This window comes from Lepidochelys kempii, chromosome 5 (assembly GCF_965140285.1).
Source record: "Lepidochelys kempii isolate rLepKem1 chromosome 5, rLepKem1.hap1, whole genome shotgun sequence".
Classification (NCBI taxonomy): Eukaryota; Metazoa; Chordata; order Testudines; family Cheloniidae; genus Lepidochelys; species Lepidochelys kempii.
Window position 1 is genome coordinate 109,758,870 of NC_136384.1, and position 23,760 is coordinate 109,782,629.

Consider the following 23,760-nt stretch of genomic DNA (forward strand, 5'->3'; position numbering starts at 1 on the left):
GTAAAACAGAAGAAATTGGTATATGCAAACAAGCACAGTTCTTAAAACAGGAAGGAGGAGAAGTAACCTTAAGTTTAAAGGGTGATTAGAGATAAAAAGGAAACCAAGAGTGAGACACCACTACTTAATGTCTATCAAACATTTCTAGTGTGCCTAGCACTACATCATCTAAGCACCAAATAGTTGAACAATTAAAGATTCAGGCTATTTGTGCAGTAATTTATATGTCATCTGCAGCAATATGTCTACAAGAAGCAATATCATTGTCAAATTCCTACCTGGCAAATATAAGTTTACTCCTTCCCCTCGCTCACCTCGATTTTTTTTTAGGTATGGTGATCATGCAGACATTTAATTGTATTAATAATGTAACTGTAGCTTAGAAATGAACTGCTCAATATGCTGGTAATGCTGATCAAGTTTATTAGCCTGGACGACTAAAACAGTTATTGAACCGTTTCCCAGCACACAATCCTATGGTAAACTGAAGCAGAGTAGAAGATGGATTAGCCAGAAATTTCGAAGTGATTTTATAACGACTGGATTTGTTTACCACATTTGTCCTGCCCTTACACTCAAAGACAGTAAGGCAATTCAGAACTATAATACAATTCTTGGACTTAAAAGAACATTGTACAGAGCAAAAAAAGACTTACAAAAAGTATTTTACAATGCAACAAAGATCTGAGGCAAGAGTTAACAGTCCTACCTTGGATTTCAGTTATATTTTTGAAAAGTTTTCTATATGAAATTTTTAAAATTAAATAAGTTCAGTAGATATGTGTCATGGTATACAGTATCCATTGTATTCAGCATGTCTTGCATTCATTACAGCCATATTATTTTAGATTTGTCATCCTGCTGCTACTTCTGCCAAACTGTCAAACTAACTGCCCTGTGGCCAGTCTATTTTAGAAGAGACAACAGCCATCCTGTATTTTCTACTGATTAAAGCAAGCTGTGGCCATATATAGCTCTTTAATCCAAATTACATTAAAAAAAAAACAGACACTGAGCTGCTACTAAATCTTTCTTTCTCAAGGTTTTAGACAGACTTTGTTTAAGCTCAGTAGAACACAGCTTAATAGTGCCAGCTACTTCAGTGTTAAGTGTCAATTAGCAGCACACAGGCAGATATGTTTAACTGGATTTTTCAGAGTTGCATGTTTTTCATGCTGGAGACCTTCCACCTGGACAAGGGATATTTAAACATAGTATACAACAATTTGTTTTGACAGGTGTGTGGGGGTTTTTTATTAGTACTCAATGTAAGCTTTATGTTTTCTTAACAATAATTTTGTAGCTCATAACACTGAATTACTATAACACTGCAGTTATGTAAACTTCTGCTTGACTTCTCAAATGTGTGGTTTTTAATGTAGCTTCTAAACTTCCCTGAAAAATCTGATGCAACCTTAAGACAGAGCACGATTCTGGAGTTTAAAAGTGTTATTTTACTAAAGTTCACAATTACTTCAAAGCCTTCAAATTCTCTTTTTTTCTCGGAGGAGACAGTGCTATTGGCCATATTCCTTAAGGTTTCTAACAGCTGATCTCAGATATGAAAGTTGTTTGATGTCTTATAGCCTTTTACTTTTTAAATGCTTTTTTCATATTCAAATGCTGAAGTCTGCCTTATTATGCTTTTTTCTTGAGCAGGCAGAAAAAGAAACTTGACAGTTAGTCATCATAATCCTCCTGAAATTCTGCAAGAATCTTTCGCGAAGTAATGTTAATAATATCCATTAAGAGAAGCAGCTCTAGAATTTTGCAGTGTGTTGTAACCCTCAGTCTTGGGAATGATTTAACAAATGTTTATTTGTAACACTTTTGCAATACAAAAAGGAATACTCATACAGTTTGTGCCAGCCCACCTCTAGTTTAAAAAAAGAGGGGGGGGGGGGGCTGGCTTGCTCAGATTATGCAGAGTCTCTCAGATGATTGTTTCTTTGGATATCCTTGTGCTGAGCTGAAAGAGAATGCATGCTTGTAAATGTTACTCCTTTCAAATATTGAGGATACCTTGTGTCTGGTCATTTTTTGTTATAAAAAATATATACGTAGATAAAGTATCCTGCCTGGGGATGGCTAATCTTCTATAATGTTTATTCATTAGAATTTATGGTTTGTCTTCTCAGCTTGGGTACTTGGCTAGAGGTAGAGAGGAAGTCAGTACTCCGAACAGCTCCACCGTCTGACCATATATTGTGAAGCTAAAGAGGGTTTAAAAAAAAAAAAAAAGAGCCAGTGGAGCCTCTGTGTTTGAAAATGAGGAGGAATAACCCAGCTATACTGTATCACGATTCACCACATGCCCACTTCCAAGATGGAAAAGTTACATATGTGTAAGTAAATTTTACTTCTGTCTCTCTGTTCCAACCCTACAGAATTTACTTTTCTTCTCCACTCCGCCCCACGGACAGCGGGAGATATGGGGCACGCTCTCCCTATCTACCTCTCTCCACTGTAGTGCTGCAGTGAGACAGGGAGACTTCAGAAGGGGTCAAACAAAACAAGCAGCAGGATAAATAGGCTAAAGCAGTCTCAAATCTCTTCAGACTACTGTACCCCTTTCAGGAGTCTGGTTTGCCTTGCGTACCTACCCCCAAGTTTCTCCTCACTTAAAAACTACTTCCTTACAAAATCAGACCTAAAAATACAAAAGTGTGACAGCACACTATTACTGAAAAATTGCTTACTTTCTCATTTTACCATATAATTAAAAACTAAATCAATTGGAATATAAATACTGTACTTACATTTCAGTGCATTGTATATAGAGCAATATAAACAAGTCATTGTCTGTATGAAATTTTAGTTTGTACTGACTTTGGTAATGCTTTTTACGTAGCCTCTTATAAAACTAGGCAAGTATCTAGATGAGTTAATGTACCCTCTGGAAAACCTCTGTGTACCCCCATGCATACCTGTGGTTAAGAACCACTGGGCTAAAGCACAACCTTGAGACCAGCCTCCGCTGGTACGAGTTCAGCACTACAAGTGAGAAAAAGTCCAAGTTTCTCCAGTTAAGCAGGGCCTGAAACTCACTACAAAAATTCTGCACCAGTCCAATCCAAGTCAGGAGCATTAGTGAAAGCATTCCCACACACTTCCCCTCGTGGGAAAAAGCTCAAGTGGCACTTGTTTCTCTCTCAGCATACAGGCCCTAAAAACCTCTCTTTCCCACAGTGACTTGTTTCTCGCTTCTCCGACCCACTGGGGAGGGAATCCCAGCAGTGGTTATTCTCTCTCCCATCACTTTTCTGGGTTAGGGCTAAGCAAGCAAATTACTTGTGCCTGCCTTCCTATGAGTATAAAGAAGAGAAATCCTAGCACGTAGGATTCTACCGCTACACTTTAAATTATTGTGGAGAACAAGGATTGTAACCAGACTCTAAAGTATCTGCTACTGCATCCAGCCAATGGATAAATTGGCATGCTTTTTGCTTAATTGTTTAGCTAAATGCAATCAGTGTCCGTCCACATTTAAGTTATCATTGTGCTCTGGTGGTCACCAACAAAACGAATGGAGCTGTTCACTCTTTAGCTAGGTCTACACTGTGAGCTAGGGTTGCAATTCCTTTGCTTGTGTACACATTCACACTAGCTCTCATCAAGCTAGCATAAGTATAAGTAGCAGTGTAGCCATGGTAGCACAGATAGTGGCAAGAGAGGCATGGGTGAGCCACGCCGAGTACAATACCCACCTGATTCAGGAGCAAATATGTGTACATGAGCAATGGAATCACACCCCTAGATGCCAGTGTAGACGCCACCTCTCAGAGCCAGTCCATATAGCATGTTTTATCACGCACCAACATGCTCATACCCTGCTCCACTTGGACATGTTACACCAACATCCCCTGAAAAAGGCAAAATTTGCTATGTAGATGAACTCTTAGAACTAGAGACAGATTAATTGAACAGGCCAAGCTGTGTTTAGCACAAGTCTGGGGCCTAAGAGACGTGTCCGTAAGCCACTTTTACAGCTCACCACTCAGTCCTTAAAAGTGAATGTCTATGGCCATAAAAGGTCATTATAGTAGCCAGGCACTTCTTGACCACACTCCTTTTTGGATGGGCACATTTCCTACATAAAGGCCAATGGGAGGTGGCATAGGTGCCCACACATCCTGCTATAGAAAAGGAATCTCCAAGTAACTAGTTAAGTTGGCTTTAAGTCTTCTTTGTAATGCCAGGGCAGCACAGAGTAAACTTAATGGTAGGCAAATCTGACCCACTGTTCTAAGCTCTGTCTGGGCAACAGAAAAAAACTTCAAGGTTTACGTGCAACTTTCCAAGTGAGAGAGATTTTCATTTTAAAAAAATATTATCTAATTTCTAAAGATTATCCAACTTCTCTTCTCAGAGAAGTGCTTAAACTATCCCTTCAATATTATATTTTCCATTTTTCATATAGGAGTGTCCAATGTTAAGGTCCCTTGCAGTCTTATGATTCTATGTTTTAGTGGAAAACAGTATACAACATGTTCTCTTACAAGTTCACATATATACAGATGTCTCATGCAGATGTATACTTTCATCTACAGATCTCTTTTCCAAGTTGTTACACTAGTGAAATCACAACCTAAAAGAAGACCAAATTCCGAATGCTTGGACTTCCAAACACCAGCTGCTGTGTCCAGAAGTCTTACACTTGAGTTCTGGAGTGCTACACATACTTTCCAATATTAGTGTAGTTTTTAATCCAGCCATCTAGCTTCTTGAAAGCCTCTAAAAGACGGGCTTCAAAACCATAAAAACATCAGCTTCAGGAACATATAATTATTATGTTTTTGAGATAACAGCTAAAATACTAAGCGTTTCCTCACTATTTAGCAGCACCAGAAGTATCATCGCCTTTTATATGCCTGCTTCCAAACCATGTCAAGGAAGAGACTGGAGCATGTAGGAAGCAAAGTTGTGAGGAACTGGTGCCTGGTATCTTCCTGCTTCCTGCATATATGGCACCCGAAGAAAATCTTGCATTAGATTTACCCTGGACTAGAGTAGGGAGAAGACATCTGCATTTTATACCTGGTCCTTAAAGTAGAACTTTCTCCTGTCAAAGCTTATTTAAGTTAGAATAGGCGGATGCTTCCTGTTGGTTAAAAAAAAACAAAAAAACCCATATCCTGGGCTAATAATTTAGAGATGCAATAGAGCATCCTCAAGTTACTAGGAAATTAAATACAATAAGCTCTGTTCACACAGTATTAAAGACACACAGTTTATTATTAAAGAGAGTCAGGAAACTTAACATATGACTCGAATCCTACAGCACTACAAGTCTGTCACATTCCACAAATAGTTATAGTTCACACCCCAAAGACTTTCCAACATACTTCTCTGGAAATTAACTATTTACATTTGGGAAATAGCTGCAAACACATATCTAAGGTGGCCACTGTGTATTTAATTTAGGCAGGCTGCATATCACTCCCTTCAAGCTGGTAAGTACTCAAGTCCTGCATGTCTTCCTTCTTATTTTTGAGAAGGGGACATCTTCATCCACCCTGTTGAACAGAGAGGTGAAGCAGACTAGGCAGGAGAAAAATCCACAAACTTTTGCTGTTATTATCTAGATTATAGACTTTCATCAGTACTGGGTTTATAGAACAGCAACACAACTGTTTATGTTGCTATCAACCTATTTTTGCAACTGTAAAATAAATTCCAGGTACTTATTTATAGAAAGCAGCAGAAGTTGTGGAGAGGGATTCAGGATAAAGAATATGCAAGTGGGGAAAGTAATTCTAATATCAACATAACTCCATTTTTAAAGTTTGCAGTTGATTCTCTGTAACTGAGTTAATTTTTGCAAGCTTTTTTCCTCTTTTAGATTTAAAGCCTCTCAGTGATTGATAGGTGCCTTTGCATCCTTTAACAAAAAACAAAAATCTCTTTCACAACGTTTCTGGGCATATATCACAGCTTTAGATAACATTTTCTCATCCTTACGTATGAAAGTAAGTTTTGTACACAGACCCCAATATTATGAATTTTGAGACTATTAACATCCACCATTTTCTCAATAAAAAGTTTGTGGGGAAATAGGAAAATGATTGTGTTGTTTGCTCTTCACTAACATATTTACAGTCTGACTCCTACAAACTGTTGAAGCAGCAATCCCCATGCTTGTCAAACTAAGCCCTGGTCTACACTAGGAGTTGAGGTCGAATTTAGCAGCATTAAATCGATTTAACCCTGCACCCGTCCACACAACGACGCCCTTTTTTTCGACTTAAAGGGCTCTTAAAATCGATTTCCTTACTCCACCCCTGACAAGGGGATTAGCGCTGAAATCGGCCTTGCTGGGTCGAATTTGGGGTACTGTGGACGCAATTAGACGGTATTGGCCTCTGGGAGCTATCCCAGAGTGCTCCATTGTGACCACTCTGGATAGCACTCTCAACTCAGATGCACTGGCCAGGTAGACAAGAAAAGGCCCGCGAACTTTTGAATTTCAATTTCCTGTTTGGCCAGCGTGGCAAGCTGCAAGTGACCATGCAGAGCTCATCAGCAGAAGTGACCATGATGGAGTCCCAGAATCGCAAAAGAGCTCCAGCATGGACCGAATGGGAGAAACGGGATCTGATCACTGTATGGGGAGAGGAATCCGTGCTATCAGAACTCTGTTCCAAAAGACAAAATGCCAAAACATTTCAAAAAATCTCCGAGGCCATGAGGGACAGAGGCTACAGCATGGACGCAACACGGTGCTGCGTGAAACTTAAGCTCAGACAGAAAGCTTACCAGAAAACCAGAGAGGCGAACGGCCGCTCCAGGTCCGAGCCCCAAACATGCTGCTTCTATGATGAGCTGCATGCCATTTTAGGGGGTTCAGCCACCACTACCCCAGTTGTGTTGTTTAACTTCTTCAATGGAGGCAACACGGCAGCAGGTTTTGGGGATGAGGAAGATGATGAGGAGGAGGAGGTTGTAGATAGCTCACAGCAAGCAAGCGGAGAAACTGGTTTTCCTGACAGCCAGGAACTGTTTCTCACCCTGGACCTGGAGCCAGTACCCCCCGAACCCACCCAAGGCTGCCTCCTGGACCCGCCAGGCAGAGAAGGGACCTCTGGTGAGTGTACCTTTTAAAATAATATACATGGTTTAAAAGCAAGCACGTTTAATGATTAATTTGCCCTGGCATTCATGGCTCTCCTGGATATACTCCCAAAGCCTTTGCAAAAGGTTTCTGGGGAGGGCAGTCTTATTCCATCCACCATGGTAGGACACTTTACCACTGCAGGCCAGTAGCACATACTCGGGAATCATTGTAGAACAAAGCACTGCAGTGTATGTTTGCTGGTGTTCAAACAACATCCGTTCTTTATCTCTTTGTGTTATCCTCAGGAGAGTGATATCATTCATGGTTACCTGGTTGAAATAGGGTGCTTTTCTTAAGGGGACATTCAGAGGTGCCCGTTCCTGCTGGCCTGTTTGCCTGTGGCTGAACAGAAATGTTCCCCGCTGTTAGCCACGCGGAGGGGAAAAGGGCAGGGGCTAGCCACGCGCTGGGGGGAGGCAAAATGCAACCTTGGAACGAAAGCACATGTGTTATGTATGTAATGTTAACAGCAAGGTTTACTGTGAAAGGGTGTACCCATTGTTCTATAAAATGGGTCTTTTTAAACACCATTGTCCCTTTTTTTTTCCTCCACCAGCTGCATGCGTTTTAAGGATCACAGGATCTTCTCCTTCCCAGAGGCTAGCAAAGATTAGAAGGTGAAAAAAAAAGCACTCGCAACGAAATGTTCTCTGAGCTCATGCTGTCCCTCCCACACTGACAGAGCACAGACGAATGCATGGAGGCAGACAATGTCAGAGTGCAGGAAAGCACAAAATGACTGGGAGGAGAGGTGGAGAGCTGAAGAGAGTAAGTGGCGGGTTGAAGAGAGGGCTGAAGCTGAAAGGTGGTGGCAGCGTGATGAGAGGAGGCAGGATTCAATGCTGAGGCTGCTGGAGGATCAAACTCTCATGCTGCAGTGTATGGTTGAGCTTCAGGAAAGGCAGCAGGAGCACAGACTGCTGCTACAGCCCCTGTGTAACCAACCGCCCTCCTCCCCAAGTTCCATAGCTTCCTCACCCAGATGCCCAAGAACACGGTGGGGGAGCCTCCAGCCTCCCAGCGACTCCACCCCAGAGAATTGCCCAAGCAACAGAGGGCTGGCATTCAATAAGTTTTAAACTTTTGAAGTGCTGTGTGGCCTTGTCCTTCCCTCCTCCACCACCCCTCCTGGTGCTTCTCTCCTCCATCACTCCTCCCAGGCTACCTTGGTAGTTATCCCCCTATTTGTGTGATGAATTAATAAAGAACGCATGAATGTGAAGCAACAATGACTTTATTGCCTCTGCAAGCAGTGACTGAAGGGAAGAGGGGGAGGGTGGTTAGCTTACAGGGAAGTAGAGTGAACCAAGGGCAGGGGGTTTCATCAAGGAGAAACAAAACAGAACTTTCACACCGTAGCCTGGCCAGTCATGAAACTGGTTTCCAAAACTTCTCTGATGCGCACCGCACCCTCCTGTGCTCTTCTAACCGTCCTGGTGTCTGGCTGTGCGTAACCAGCAGCCAGGCAATTTGCCTCAACCTCCCACCCTGCCATAAACGTCTCCCCCTTACTCTCACAGATACTGTGGAGCGCACAGCAAGCAGAAATAACAGTGGGAATATTGGTTTCGCTGAGGTCTAACCAAGTCAGTGAACTGCGCCAGCGCGCTTTTAAATGTCCAAATGCACATTGTACCACCATTCTGCACTTGCTCAGCTATAGTTGAACAACTCCTGACTACTGTCCAGGCTGCCTGTGTATGGCTTCATGAGCTGTGGCATTAAAGGGTAGGCTGGGTCCTCAAGGATAACTATAGGCATTTCAACATCCCCAACGGTTATTTTCTGGTCTGGGAATAAAGTCCCTTCCTGCAACTTTTGAAACAGAGTTCCTGAAGATGCGAACATCATGTACCTTTCCCGGCCATCCCACGTTGATGTTTGTGAAATGTCCCTTGTGATCCACCAGTGCTTGCATCACTATTGAAAAGTACCCATTGCGGTTTATGTACTCGCCGGCTTGGTGCTCCGGTGCCAAGATAGGGATATGGGTTCCGTCTATGGCCCCACCACAGTTAGGGAATCCCATTGCAGCAAAGCCATCCACTATGACCTGCACATTTCCCAGGGTCACGACCCTTGATATCAGCAGATCTTTGATTGCGTTGGCTACTTTCATCACAGCAGCCCCCACAGTAGATTTGCCCACTCCAAACTGATTACCGACTGACCGGTAGCTGTCTGGCGTTGCAAGCTTCCACAGGGCTATTGCCACTCACTTCTCAACTGAGAGGGCTGTTCTCACCTTGGTATTCTTGCGCCTCAGCTCAGGGGAAAGCAAGTCACAAAGTTCCATGAAAGTGCCCTTACGCATGCGAAAGTTTCGCAGCCACTGGGAATCATCCCAGACCTGAAACACTATGAGGTCCCACCAGTCTGTGCTTGTTTCCCAAGCCCAGAATCAGCGTTCCATATGAACCTGCCCCATTAGCACCATGATGCCCACATTGGCAGGGTCCGTGCTTTGAGAGAAGTCTGTGTCCATGTCCTCATCACTCACATCACCACGCTGATGCCGCCTACTCGCCCGGTATCGCTTTGCCAGGTTCCGGTGCTGCATATACTGCTGGATAATGCGTGTAGTGTTTCATGTGCTCCTAATTGCCAAAGTGATCTGATGCTCCGTGCTTGCCATGGTATGGTGTCTGCACAGAAAAAAGGCACGGAACGATTGTCTGCCATTGCCCTGATGGAGGGAGGGGCAACTGACGACATGGCTTACAGGGTTGGCTTACAGGGAATTAAAATCAACAAAGGGGGTGGCTTTGTGAGAAACTGAATGGCCCCCTCAGGGATAGAACTCAAAACAGAACTCAAAACTGGGTTTAGCAGGCCATTGGATTTCACAGAGGGAAGGAGGGAGGGAGGAGAAAATGAATACAAAATGAATCTGGTCTATTTCTTGTTTTGAGCCACTTCATCTATCTTTATACATCTTGCTGGCAGCAGACTGTGCAGTACGACTGCTAGCCATCGTTATCTCCTGGGTGCTCGGCATAAGACGGTGCAATATGACTACTGGCCATCATCTTCTGCTAGCTGCAGATTAAAAGACAGTGTACTGCCCATAGGACTGAATCGCCACGAGACAAAACAAGGGACATGACCTGGCTGAGTCACTCCCATGTTTGCCCAGGTTCCCAGTTAAAAGAGCACCCAGAACTACATTGACAATGGCTACCAGTCATACTGCACTGTCTGCTGCCAAAAGGCAATAAACTGCTGCTGTGTAGCAATGCAGTACCACATCTGCCAACACCCAGGAGACATACGGTGACAGCGAGCTGAGCGGGCTCCATGCTTGCCATGGTATGGTGTCTGCACAGGTAACAAGAAAAAAGGCGCAAAATGATTGTCTGCCCTTGCTTTCTCGGAGGGAGGGAGGGAACGGGGGCCTGACGATATGTACCCAGAACCACCCGCTACAATGTTTTAGCCCCATCAGGCACTGGGATTTCTACCCAGAATTTAAATGTGCGGCAGAGACTGCGGGAACTGTGGGATAGCCACCCACAGTGCAACGCTCCAGAAGTCGACGGTTGCCTCAGTACTGTGGACACACTCCGCCGACTACATGCACTTAGAGCATTTGTGTGGGGACACACACAATCAACTGTATAAAAACGCTTTCTACAAAACTGACTTCTATAAATTCAACCTAATTTTCATAGTGTAGACATACCCTAAGCAATGTGGTGGGGGTGGAATGAAGAGAATGGAAGACAAAAAGGGCACATTAGACTCTCCTATTAAAAACAAAACAAAAAACACTCATATGCATCTAACAACTTCTCAATTGCTTTATTATACAAACATCTTCCCTTCTCCTCCTCCCCCAATTTTGGTCAGACATAGTCCAGACAGATTCCTCATTGTATTCAGCAAAAACAATGAGTCCTTGTGGCACCTGAGCGATTAACAAATTTATTTTAGTCTAAGGTGCCACAAGGACTCCTCGTTGTTTTTGCTGATAGAAACTAACACGGCTACCACTCTGAAACCTATCATCGTATTCAGAGATTTCATAGTTTTCCTACTATTGCATTTTCAATGGGCAAAGATTTATTTTTCCACTTCAAGATTTATAGGGCTACCTGGATTTTCTTCAACTTTCACAAGATTCTTTGGTGGAGAACATACATTGAAAACTTCAGATCAACAGAAGCATTTGGAATTGTGTGCCACTGAATGCAGGATTCATCGAATGAAACTGTTTTGCAAACTTTAGCCTTCACTAACAAATAAGTCCAAAAACTCTGAAGTGCATTTTCCATCTGTATTCCTGAACTCTGAGGCCATGCCTACACTACAAAGTTTGGTTAATGCAAGTTCCGTCGGCATATAGCCACTGACTTTTAGATATTGCCTGGATGTGCGCGTACATTGGGCTGCTTGCATTGGCGCTACTGCACGAGTGGTTGGGTTGATGAAAACTGCAGAGCACATAGGGAGGTATCCCAAGGTGCTGCGCAACCCCATATGGTACAAAGTCTTATGGGATATTTTCCCATTGCTTTCTGGAAAACCAGCAATTTGCCCAGGGATTCCCACAATACTACTTTCAACATAGCATAGTGCTTGTTCTATCCCATAATTTTTGCATCTTTTTTAAAACTCCCACAGTACTGTATGTTGCTTTTTGGTCTCTGCCATTTCTCTAGCAGAAGCATGGACCTTGCACAGCTCAGCACAATTCTTATAACTGTTGTTAATACAGCATGTGTAATTCTATTGTACTTGCGTACCTTCAATGAGTATTACTACAACAGCGAGTGCGAGGAGGATGAAGAGGTGACGTTCAACCACAATGACTGGATACTAATGGACATAGTGAATAAAAATAGCATGTTGCTGCTGGCATTCCTGGAATAGCTATCCATGGTGGATTGTCACTTCTGGGCCCAAGATACAAGCACAGATAAATGGGATTGCACCATAGGGATCATAGCAATAGTGAAGAACTTTCAGATGAGAAAGGCCACATTCCTCAATCTGTGTTCTGTGCCCACCTCAGCATTCAGAGCAAGGAAACCAGATGGACAACTGCTTTGGCAGTGGAGAAGCAACTGGCAGTCACACAATGCTGGATTGCTATCGGTCAGAGGCTACTCACTTTGGAGTTCAAAAATCCAAGTGTGCAAGGCCATTAAGCATATCCTACTGCCCACGACTGAGACTTTAGGCAATGTGCAGGAAAGAGAAGATGGATTTTCAGCAATGGGGTGCCCAAACTGGGGCATAAACAGTACACACAGCCTTATTCTGGCACCATCCCACCTTGCTAGCAAGTACATAGATAGGTATTTTTCCATCGTTATGCAAGTCCTAGTGAATCAGTGAGGGTACTTCAATGACCATGTGGGCTAGTCAGGGAAAGTACATGATGCTTACATCTTTAAGAACACAGAACTTTTCCAAAAGCTGCAAGCAGAGATACTGTTCTTCCCCAACTGGTGCATTCCCATTGACAAGGCTGAAAGGTTGAAATAGTGATCCAGGGAACCCAGCCTACCCTTTGCTTCCCTGGCTCCTGAAGCTGTACACTCCCCATCTTCACAGCACTAAAGAAAGATTCAACTAGCAGCTGTTGAATGTACACAGCTCAGTTGGCCTGGAGACAATGAATGAGACAGATGTCTTTAGCCTTCTGTAGGACTGTGGACTAGACCCTGAGCTGAGACACCCTGCCCTTGGAGGAGGCTGAGAGGAGCTGCTGGGATTGCCGCACACCACTTACCCCAAGGACACTGAGGACCTGCAAGCTACAGACCCACACGAATGGACTAGAGTAGGAAGTAGCCCAGGGGAACCAGACCTTGGTCAGGTTGTGCTGTTGCAGTATGAGTCAATGTGTTTTGGCAGGATCCTTGCTGACCCAATGGTGGGATCCCCTGCCACTGACAGGGGCCCTGGGCTAGGACCTGGTGAAGTAGAGTGGGCTTGGATCCCCCTAACTCCTCCTGTCAACCCCAACCCAAGCCCCTAGACTGTATGTGCTGTCTGCCTTAGCCAGGAGGTGAGGCTACAGACTGCTTAATTGCCTACTTTTCTGCCCCACCTGGAAGGCCAGAACCATTGACTGTGTTTGCTGTCTGCCTTAGCCAGAAAGCTAGGCTAACAACTATCTGATTGCTATTGCTCTGTCCTGCCTGGAGGGCCAGAGCCATTGACTGAGAGTAAAAAGAAAAAGAGTACTTGTGGCACCTTAGAGACTAACACATTTATTTGAGGATAAGCTTTTGTGAGCTACAGCTCACTTCATCGGATGCATGCAGTGGAAAATACAGTGGGGAGATTTTATATACACAGAGAACATGAAACAATGGGTGTTACCATCACTCTTGTTACAGCGTGTATGGTAACACCCATTGTTTCATGTTCTCTAACAAGAGTGATGGTAACACCCATTGTTTCATGTTCTCTGTGTATATAAAATTTCCCCACTGTATTTTCCACTGCATGCATCCTATGAAGTGAACTGTAGCTCACAAAAGCTTATCCTCAAATAAATGTGTTAGTCTCTAAGGTGCCACAAGTACTCTTTCTTTTTGCGGATACAGACTAACATGGCTGCTACTCTGAAACCTGACTGAGTACTGTCCACCCTAGCCAGGAAGCCTGGGCTAGGGACTACAAATTAACTGTTAATTGCCTGACTCAGCAGGTCAGAGTGGCCCCTACATATGCAAAGAAACAGAGAACAGCACATGGTAAAAACATTTTAGCAGCACTTTAAAGGGGTGACGTACTTTAAAAACACCAAATAAACAAACATTCACATTTAGGTATTAAAAACATACTACGATGTTTCATTCATGTTACAAAACATGTTGTGCATTGTGGTTAATCCTGTGATAGCACAGTTCACAGCAGCACGCGTAGGGGAAAGTTCCCCTGCAACAGGAGAGAAACAAGGCCACCATTCCCAGAAATGTTTGGGAGAGGATTGCAGAGTACCTCCATGAAAGTTTCAGCAAGGTTGCTGAAGAGGATGAGAGGGACAGCCCTATTCAGGGGAACAAAGAACTCCAAGTGGTCCCAGCAGCCTAATCCAATGAGCCAAAGAATGGAAAAGTGGATGCCATCTTTCTTCCACCTCTATCGAAACTGAGGACACTGATCTTAAGTAGATTATGTAATTCTGACTATCCTACTATTTTTCTATATTGTGTGTTATAACTGTGTTGGTTCCAGGATATTAGACAAGGTGGGTTAGGTAATATCTTTTATTGGACCACTTTCTGTTGGTGAGAGAAGTTTTTGAGCTTACACACCTTTTGAAAGCTTGTCTCTCTCACCAACAGAAGTTGGTCCAATAAAAGATATTACCTCAACCACTTTGTCATACTAATTTTCTAACATTTTAAAACTTAAGCAAGCAGTTAAACATCAGTGCCTTTGTTTTCTAAACTTGCAGATGGGACAGATACCATTTTCAAATGGGGAAAGGAGGAAGAGGAGATCTTGGGCAATGAAATGTAAAAAATGCTTATAAGGAACAACATAGGTACACATTTACCCAAGCTCCCTTCCCCTTTATAAGAAGGCTCATCTGTGCTTCCCTAGCAGAACTGCCTTGAAATACTCATACCACAACAGTCACAAGGAAGTAGGCTGAGTACAAGGCAGGCAAGGGGTTGGGGGAGGACAAAGAGTATGGTTGAATGGCAAAAGTCAAGAGGTTACACTAGATAGGCATACTTCAGAAAATGAAAGTGAAGCCAATAGAAAGGAACATGAAGTATTATCAAAGTTTAAGCTGGAATTCAGGAGGACTGAAAGGAATTAACCACACAGAAAGCTAACTTGGGCACCCTTGTAGATAGTTCAGTTAAAGCTTTTGCTGAAAGTCAGTGGAAATCACAAAAAAGTAGTTAATATTGGAATGTTTAAAGACTGGAATAGAAAAATATTAGAAGAAAATGGCACATCCTCACCTGGAATAGTGTTTCATAATCTCAACAGAAGATACAGAAGACACAGAAGTCCAGAAACAGGAAATAAAGTAATCAGAACACTGGAGAGGCTGTCTGAAGAGTGTGAAAAAAATTCAGACTATTTAGTTGAGAGGTGGCTATCCAAAGAACAGTATAAACCATAGGAATAGAGTAGGGTACTCAATTAAATTGAAAGGCAATATGTTTAAAACTAACGCAAGAAAGTGCTTGTTTAAAAATACAACTCATAATTGGCCTGCCATGAAATATCATTGGACCAAAGAGCTTAGCAGAAATCAAAAAGTTAGACATTTATTTAGATGAGAACACCTAGTATCACACAAGATAAAATAAATTCCTCCTTACTTCAGGGCATGAGCCAACCACTGACTGACAGGGAGACTTAAGTAGTACTGCAAAAAGAAGGGAGAATAACAGAACCAAGGAGACAGAGTGCAAACCACAGCAAGACAGGAAACAAAAATTTGAAACAAAGGCTAAAAGCAGAGAAGTCCAAGGTGAGAATTCAGTGTCCGCCCCCCGTCACACCAAATCCACCCCTGGTTACAGAACTATGCTCTAGAACTTCAGTTTTGTGTTTGTTTTGAAGTTGTTTCTAGCCCTCAAAATGTGAGCCAAATGAAAACCAATGCAGCGCTGTCCTGAACCAGGAGATTCCAGCAGCTCCCTCAACACCTATTCTTATATGTTCATACTTCATGTTTTCACAAAAACAGCATGAACATTAAATTAGTAAACACTCTCTGATGAAAGACATAATACTCAGGATTAATAGGGAAGATCCCCACTCCCCTCTTATTTTCCCTGTACCCACTTAGTACCTTTAAAGAGTAAACAGACTAGACTGTAAGTTATAAAAGAGTTGAAAGCCGGTACTACAACTGTTATGGAGTAGCCCTGCCAATTGTTGCATTTATTTATTTCTTGGTTTGCAACGTTACTCTCTGTAGCTCCCAGATGCTCCGAAAACAGGAAAGTCTGTGCAAATTATCATTACTCTGAATAGTCAGTTTCACTAGCCAACAGACCTAAAAACAGGAGAGGAGGAAAGTTACCGCTTATAACAAAACTAGGTGCGTGACTCAGACAGAAGTGGTATTGTTTGCCCACGTCCCTCTCAGCCGCCTACAGAGAATGACAGGGGCAGCGAAACGCAGGTAGTGTCCGTTTCAGCATCAAGTTTCGTTTCCCCGACTCCCTCTCTCCGGCTCGCGCTCCCGCTTGACAGCGATTCTATGGCGCCGACCACGGCCACTGACAGAGGCGCCGACCCAGCCGCCGCCTCGTTACCCGCAGCGCCCTACGGAGCCGCCAGAGGAAGCGCCACATCCCCGGGGGGAGAGAGCAGGACGAACGCGGGGAGAGGGGAAGCGGCCGCAGGGATGGATAGAGGGAGGCGGACGGGGGAGACCGAGCGTCTTAACAGCCCCTCCGGAGCAGGGGCAGGTCGCGGAGCAGCGCCGCGCTCCCCCGGGGCTGCCAGCTCGCGGCTTCCCCGCTCAGGACTCCCCGGGCCAAAGGGGCCGCCGACGTCGGCGGGCCTCCCCCCGCCTCAGGGCGCCTCCTGCCCGCGCTCTCCCCACCTGTTGGCCGCGCCCTGCCCGCCGGCCGGCCGCCCAGGGCAGCGGCTGGGGGCGCGGGGCCGGACCCCGCTCGGGGCGGGGGGCGCGGAGCCCCGGGGAACCCTACTCGCCGGGCCGGGTTACCTCCTCGCCAGCGCCCTCCTCCGCTGCGCTGCCCGCGCACGCCATGTTCGCGCTGCCCGCGCGCGGGGCCGCCGGCTTCTCTCAACGGCCGGCCGGCTGGCTGGCTGGCGGCGGCGCCTCCCTCCGCGGCCGCTTCACTCTCGCGCCAGGCGCTGCCCGCTGCCCCCTTCCCTGCGATCGCCGGCGTAGAGTCCGCGGCCACCCTTCGCCGGCCCAGCGGGGAAGAGGGAGCCGCTCCCACGGCCCTGTCCCGCCCCCTCATTTGCATAGCCCACGCCCGGCAGCCTCCTGTGGCTTGGCCCCTCTCATGCCCTACCTTTGGGACCCGCCTCCTCATTTGCATGCCAAGTCCCTCCCACAGGGGGGACGCTGTTGCTTTGAGTACTTTGCTCCGCGGATGGAGCTTTCCCCCTGCGGGCGCCAGGTCGTTCCCCTCCCCCGCCCCGCGCCGGGCTTAGCCGCCAGCACCTGTCCCCGGAGGGCCACCCATGTCCCCACTTCAGCAGCCAGCCTGCAAATCACACAGCCCAGCCAGCCGCCACGGGCGAGCGCCTCGCCTCCCCGTGCTGCAGCTCTGTCCCCTGCGGCAACAACTGCAGCCACGCCGCCAGCTCGCCTGATTTTATCACCACGGGTCTGAGCCTCGGGGCGGTTTTTTAAGCCTCAGTCTGCAAGATACTGACGACTGCACGCCAAGTAGCTTTCGTTTTAAAATGAAAATGAAGTTGCTGGCGCTCATGATTGTAGCCCCCAAACTGTATCCGAAAGGGTCAGAAAGGTCAGGAGAAAAGAAAGATAAGCCAGGTTGAACAACATCGTCTATTTTAAAAAGCAGTTCCCTGTGAGGTAAAACAGCAGTTCAAGAAGGGATAACGGTAACATATTGCAATTTGCATACCGATAAAATGAGTTTGCATATTAGCGTATGCAGTGTTGTAGCAGTGTCCCTCCCAGGATCCTAGAAAGAAGAATTGGGTGAGGTAAGATCTTTCACTGGACCAACTTCTGCTGGTGAGAGACAAGCTTTCAAGCTTACACAGAGCTCTTACAACCCAAAGAATTTCTAAAGTCTGCCTTGTTTACTGGTGGAACTTCCCTGTGGACAATTAAAATAGACTAGCTCGTGATCATTCACTTTCAGGCACTTATTCACTCCTCCAATGATAAAATGTTTGGGATGCTTGTTTAAAATAAATCAGTGACTGCTGCTTCTATTAGAATATGGGGGGCGGAGGAGACGACAAACTAATGGAAGTATTTTTTACTGGTTTTGGGGATTGAAAACTCCCTCTTTCCATGGTCCAAAATTTTAATGTCCTTATTCAGACCCCAATCTTGCAGTGAACTCTAAGGGGCTGTGCACATGCAAGTAACATGTACATGTAAGTCTAGTATTGTCAACTCTTGGCAATCATGAGTCTTGGAGTATTTGGTGATTTTCTTATAACCAGGTAATTTCATGAGAATTTCACTCTTTAAAAAAAATTCTAGCTCTCATGATTGCAGAGAAAAGCTTTTAACTCTTACAGTTAAATAACCACAAGGCAAATAAGATTAAGTTGTTCTGAGTTTCATGTTGCTGCCTGACTCATGACTGAATGCTTGCTGTTAACCAAACCATATCTAAAATGGTTCATTAGCAGGACTACTTGGTAGACTCTCCCACAAGGGGCCAAATCTCAAGATGTTTTGAGCATCTGCAACTCCCTGCAGAGCAGACTGCAAGAGCAGACGTCCCTCAACCCTCTGTCAATGGGAACAGAGGATGTATGGAAAAGCCACTCACCACCCAGAAGGCTCAGGTCCTCAGCAGTCAAAAGTAGGCAGGCAGCAACATCCCAGAGAGATGAGATCTGTCTACTCCTAGCCCATCCCAAGCTAGATAAAGCAGAGTTCACAAAAAGTATTGGGGGAGAAGGGGTAGACAGAGAAGTACAGCCCTAAAATGAGCACTTCCCTGTTGCATGACCCCCCATCCCTGCCAGTTGGGCTTCAAAGAGTTCTGTTACCTTTTGTTTTCATAAGCAGTGGAGACCGTGGCTGTCATCTTCTCCCTTCCCCATCCCCCAATGCCTTTCAGATTTAACTATAATCTGATATCTTTTCTTAGATTCAGCTATACACAGGTATGACAGTATGGATGGATAAGTAAACTGCCAGCTGCTCTTATATAGTCTTCCGCAAGAAAGCTTTTGCATCAAGTTGCCAGTGAAAACCCATCTATACCAGTATAGCTCTCTAGGACAGATCTGAAAAACACAGAGTGCTATTTTACTCTATAGATGCAGTTTGCAGGCCCATACATGCCTTCCAGTTGAGTCAGTGCACACAACTTTTCAGCGCCATGTGCTAATTGGTAGGCCTTTCCCAGCTCCACCTAAACTTGTTACACTTCGTATGCAGAGTACTTTTTGCCTTTACATTAGTTACTTCTCATAACTAAACAATTTGTATCCCCTTTTTACAGATGGAGTAACCCCCTTACTCAAATGAGAAGAAGGGTTACAATCTAAAGGGCCAACAAAACACAGTTAGATACAGAAGGCCCATAGTTCACCCCTAATGGGGTAAGAATACTATCATGGAGAAAGAAAAGGAAGAAAACTGTAAGGAGGAACTGACTAAGTAATTACTACAAGCAGTATACCAGATCCCACAAGGCCATCTTCCCTCACTTCCCCACCCACAATGAATGAGTCCCCCTACAGAAGGGCCAACATAGTAGTTAGGATTACAGTATTTAATTACCCCATTTGGAAAAGAAGAGAGGGGTGCAGAAAACAAAAGCATATAGATCCCTTCAAAACCATCGGGTTTCTGCACAAGGAGGATTAAAAGTCTACACATGAGGATGCCTCAACATTACCCAGATTACTCATTGTTTCTTTTCTTCTTAAGAACTTGGCTCCTGCTCTAGCAAGGAGTATCTCTGGCCTAGCATTCTCATCTTTCCTCCTGCCCCACAAATTTTTCTAAGGGAGTATGCACAGTTTGGGGTGCCTGGTATGAGCAGAAACTGGCATTTACTGAGGATAAGCTGAGAGCTCTGGCTGAGCCCTCAATTTCCCCCCCAGGGTTCCCCATCTGAAGATTGGGAGAGTCAGCAACATTTTTCCCCTCAGTCTTTTACACCATCTCCCTTTTGGGGAAAAGATCCTTGGCTTTTTATTGGTTCAGAAGCTCTGACTTTTCCCAGCTTCCATGGGCTGCTTTCTGAGGAGGTGGGCTTTCATTGCTTTGGTTAGCCTGGGGTTATCCCTAAAGAACAAACAGAACCTGCTGATTATAAAAGCCTCCATTACCTTTTAAATCCTAAGACTAACTCATTCATGTTTCTACATTCACTTGCTTTAGCCTTGTAAATAATTCTGTAATTTTCTCTATTTAATAAATCTTCATATGATTTATTACAGGATTGGTTACAAGCTTTGTCCGTGGTGTGAGATCTAAGGCACAACTGACCTTTTAGGGCTAGGAGTAACCTGAATATTGCTGTGATTCCTTGTCTTAAGGGCCATCTATCACAGAGACTTGCATAGCAAGATAGATGGAGAATCCAAGGGGACTGTCTATGACTCTATGTTAAAGCTATTAAAGTGCCTGAGGAGTTTGCACTTGCTGCAGCTAGTTAGTGAAATTTTAGTTCAGGGCACAAATCTCAAATTGGTTGTGAGTTCTGCTTTTTTAAACAGTCTGCCCTGAGGTTGGTACTCACACTCTTGTGCCACTGTTGGGAGTGTCACATCCTGTTATTAATGTGCTGACTAGCATGAGCCTCCTTAGTGTTAGAATATTATTGCAGCTTCTGAATACAGTAGCTAGCATTTTTACCCATACAAACATGCATTCCCAGCTTGTGTGCATGCAAAGTTCTTGTGCAACCTACATTTTGAAAAGTAAATGATTTTGGGTAAGCAACCTGAGTGAACTTGAAAGGGGGCTTCTTTATAGTACCTCAGGTTAGTCACCTCAAGATTGACACACTCCAAGTCCCTAACTGTATTTGAAAACTTAGGCCTACACGTATACAAGGCAGCATCTCCCTCATTCAGTGCAAATGGTGCATTAGAACTACCTTGAAGCAAGGTCAGTCATCTTTTGATTAAGTCAATACCTAACACTGAACAACAGATCAAATTCTTAATAGGATAGCCAAGTTTTGAAGACATTGCTATTATTAGATCCAATAAATTGCAAGCTTGCATTAGTCATCACACTGCCCACATGTGCAGGTACTTTATCAGGAAATAGCTAACAGGAACCACAGAAAAACTCAATTTAGAACAAGATAGGAAAAAACTCCTGTCAAAATAGTACTCTTAGGGAATCAACAGAAGATCAGCACCTTAAGCTAGACAAAGTAGGGCATCAGTTTCAAAGGGACAAAAATTCTTACATTCCTAGACTTGCCCAATCCCTCAGGGATGTCTTAACAGTCTCTCACATTTACTAGGCTTGTATACAGTTCATAGGTCCCTAGCAGAAGAGGAGCGGGGGGGAATCAACCGATCTCTAGATTTTCCCTTGTCTTAGGGATACTGGCCAGTCTTCCCCATTACCAAGTCCCTTCACCTCCTGGAAGCCTCACTGATTCTCTCTCTTCCAGGAAGATTTTTATTTTCAAATACCTAATACATATCCTCCCAGGCATAACAAGAGAATTATCCCACCACTTAGTAAGCCTGCTCCTTCATTCTTATTTCTTTTTCCTTTGATTCTAGTGGGCAGGGATTGATTTCTAGCAGATGTTAAAGGGAGGAGTCTACCACAGCTCCTGTAGAGCATTAACCCCTTCCCTCCCTGACCCCATGTAAGGTTTGTACACACAATACACCATATCACTTCCCTCTTCAGTTTCCTCCAACCTTTCACACCAAGCACAACTCTACAGTCCTCTTTTTCCTCTGCTCTTTGTGCCTAGTCACCCCTTTTGTAGCTTCTCCCCACTCTCACCTCTGTGACTTCTTCCATGCTCTCACCTCATGCCTAGTCTCACTTGTTTTCCAATACTGGAGATGTTTACAAACTCCTCTTTCAAGTCTTGCCTCAAAACAGACTCTTTTCCCTGAAGCATTAGTAAGCCACACAAAGTACTAATATTTATTTAGAAATTAAACACTTCAAAAAACCCAGCACTGCACTAACGTGATAAACCTACCTTCTGCTGAAGTGTACGTTATGTCAGACTTTTATATTCTCTACTTCATGCTTCATTAATTTAATCACACAAATAATTCCATTGATTTCAGTGGGCCTACTTCCATGAGTCAGTGCTCCTCAATGTGAGTACAGAATCAGGCCCTTTGACTGTAAGAATTTTGGGGAAGGGACAGCCTTCCTCTATATTTTGTAAAAGATTGAGCAGACTGTTGCTGCTCAATAAATAATTTATGACCAGATATGGAAACTCTTTTTGAATCTGTATGGTGAAACAAGTATGATTTAGCATAGTAAAAATTGCTTGTAAAACTCATTTCAGGACATTTCAGCTGCATTTTCTAATGGTTGCCTGCTGGATAACTTTTAGTGTTATGCTCCTTTGTCCGCTACCTTCCTCTTTCAATAGTCTTCCCAAACATTTCCCATAAACTGGAAACACAAGTGATGTTTTGAAACATGGTAGCATTTGTAAACACCAATTAGGACTTACCTAGACAAAGACAATCTTCATCTGGGATTAACCACAACCAACCAACACCTTCATAGACACCATTGCCTTTGTCTACACTATGTGCTATGTGGTGTTTAAAAATGTGTCAAACAGAACATATTAGCTAACACATTTTAAAATGCTACAGCGGCATAACTATAGTGCCACAGTATGCTGCGGTATCCCTGTAGTGTAGACGCAGACTACAGCAATGGAAGAGATTTTCCGTTACTGTAGGAATTCCACCTCCCAAGTGACTGTAAGTAGCTTGACAGAAGCATTCTTCCATCGACCTAGCTGTGTCTACACTGGGGGTTAGATAAGCATAACTACAGTGTTCAGAGTGTGTGGATTTTTCACACTCCTGAGTGTCGAAGCTATGTTAACCTAAGTTTGAGTGTAGACAAGGCCTTATTTTCCCACTGTAAACAAACCCTTATACAAGGCTACCAAACTGGGAAGAATAAAGTGTGAAATTGTATTTCCTCGTTTATTTGCAAAGGGGAGTAATAGGCTGGGGCCAACATAAACAAATTAAAAATTTTGTCAAAATTGGCTTCAACTAGAACAAATGATCTTCTGTGAGTTATTTCACTGAGATTTCATTGTTGCTATAATGTATACTTCAATTAAGATCTATTCCATATGTTTAAAAATGATAGTTTACATGTGTGGAAAAAAGTGTCCCATACAATTGTTTCATTTCCTTCTTTATGATCATCAATACAATACAAATCAGATTTCAGTCCTAATGGAATGCTACGGGACATTAGTGTCTGTGAAAGTGCAGGAATACTACAGTCAAGCCGTTCTGTGGAGTAAATATTTCTTAATTACATAAAAGTAAAATTACACTGCCCATGCTGCCTTTTGAATTAATATTTGCAGCTAAGATACTGTCTCAAACACTATGACAAAGATAAGGTTAGTACACCACACACACAATTTGAGGACATGGTTGAGACTCAAACCCACCTCCACGAGGGGCGTACTTCCCAGCACTGTCTACACTGCCACGTTACAGCGCTCAGAGGAGTGTTTTTTCACACCCCTGAGCAAGAAAGTTGCAGCACTGTAAAATGCCAGTGTAGACAAGCCCTAACATTTCAAATTGTCTCATCGCCATTCTGCACAGGAATGAAAGACTACATAAAGCAAAAGGCAGCAGAGAATGAGAATCCCTTTGATTCCCACTAGAAACTAATACTGGCCTTTCTCATGTGATGTTTTTATTAGCTTCATAAAAGGGAGACGTTTATCTGCAAATTCTCTAGTGAGTGGAGTTGACAGGATCTTTAAAACAACATATTTATTTCACTAAATCCTTTTCAG

At 44.0% G+C, this 23,760-nt stretch overlaps 1 protein-coding gene and 1 long non-coding RNA gene across 7 annotated transcripts in view; both read right to left on the reverse strand.

Moving 5' to 3' along the window:
• Positions 1-23,760, reverse strand: part of TTC39B (tetratricopeptide repeat domain 39B) — a 181,268-nt gene that overhangs the window by 125,154 nt on the left and 32,354 nt on the right. For 4 of the 6 annotated variants that reach the window (XM_073345448.2, XM_073345446.2, XM_073345447.2 and 1 more), the window contains exon 1: positions 16,779-17,019. The exons of the other annotated variants lie outside the window; for them this stretch is intronic. In XM_073345448.2, coding sequence (XP_073201549.1) covers positions 16,779-16,823 — 45 coding nt within the window. In that variant the 5' untranslated portion in view covers positions 16,824-17,019. Of the gene's footprint in view, positions 1-16,778; positions 17,020-23,760 lie in introns of those variants that run through there. 6 annotated transcript variants of the gene reach the window in all.
• On the reverse strand, positions 8,331-13,313 carry LOC144930567 (uncharacterized). The gene is made up of 2 exons (XR_013635847.1): positions 10,797-13,313; positions 8,331-9,759 (listed from the first exon to the last, which is right to left on the reverse strand). It is a non-coding gene; the product is annotated as an uncharacterized LOC144930567 (long non-coding RNA).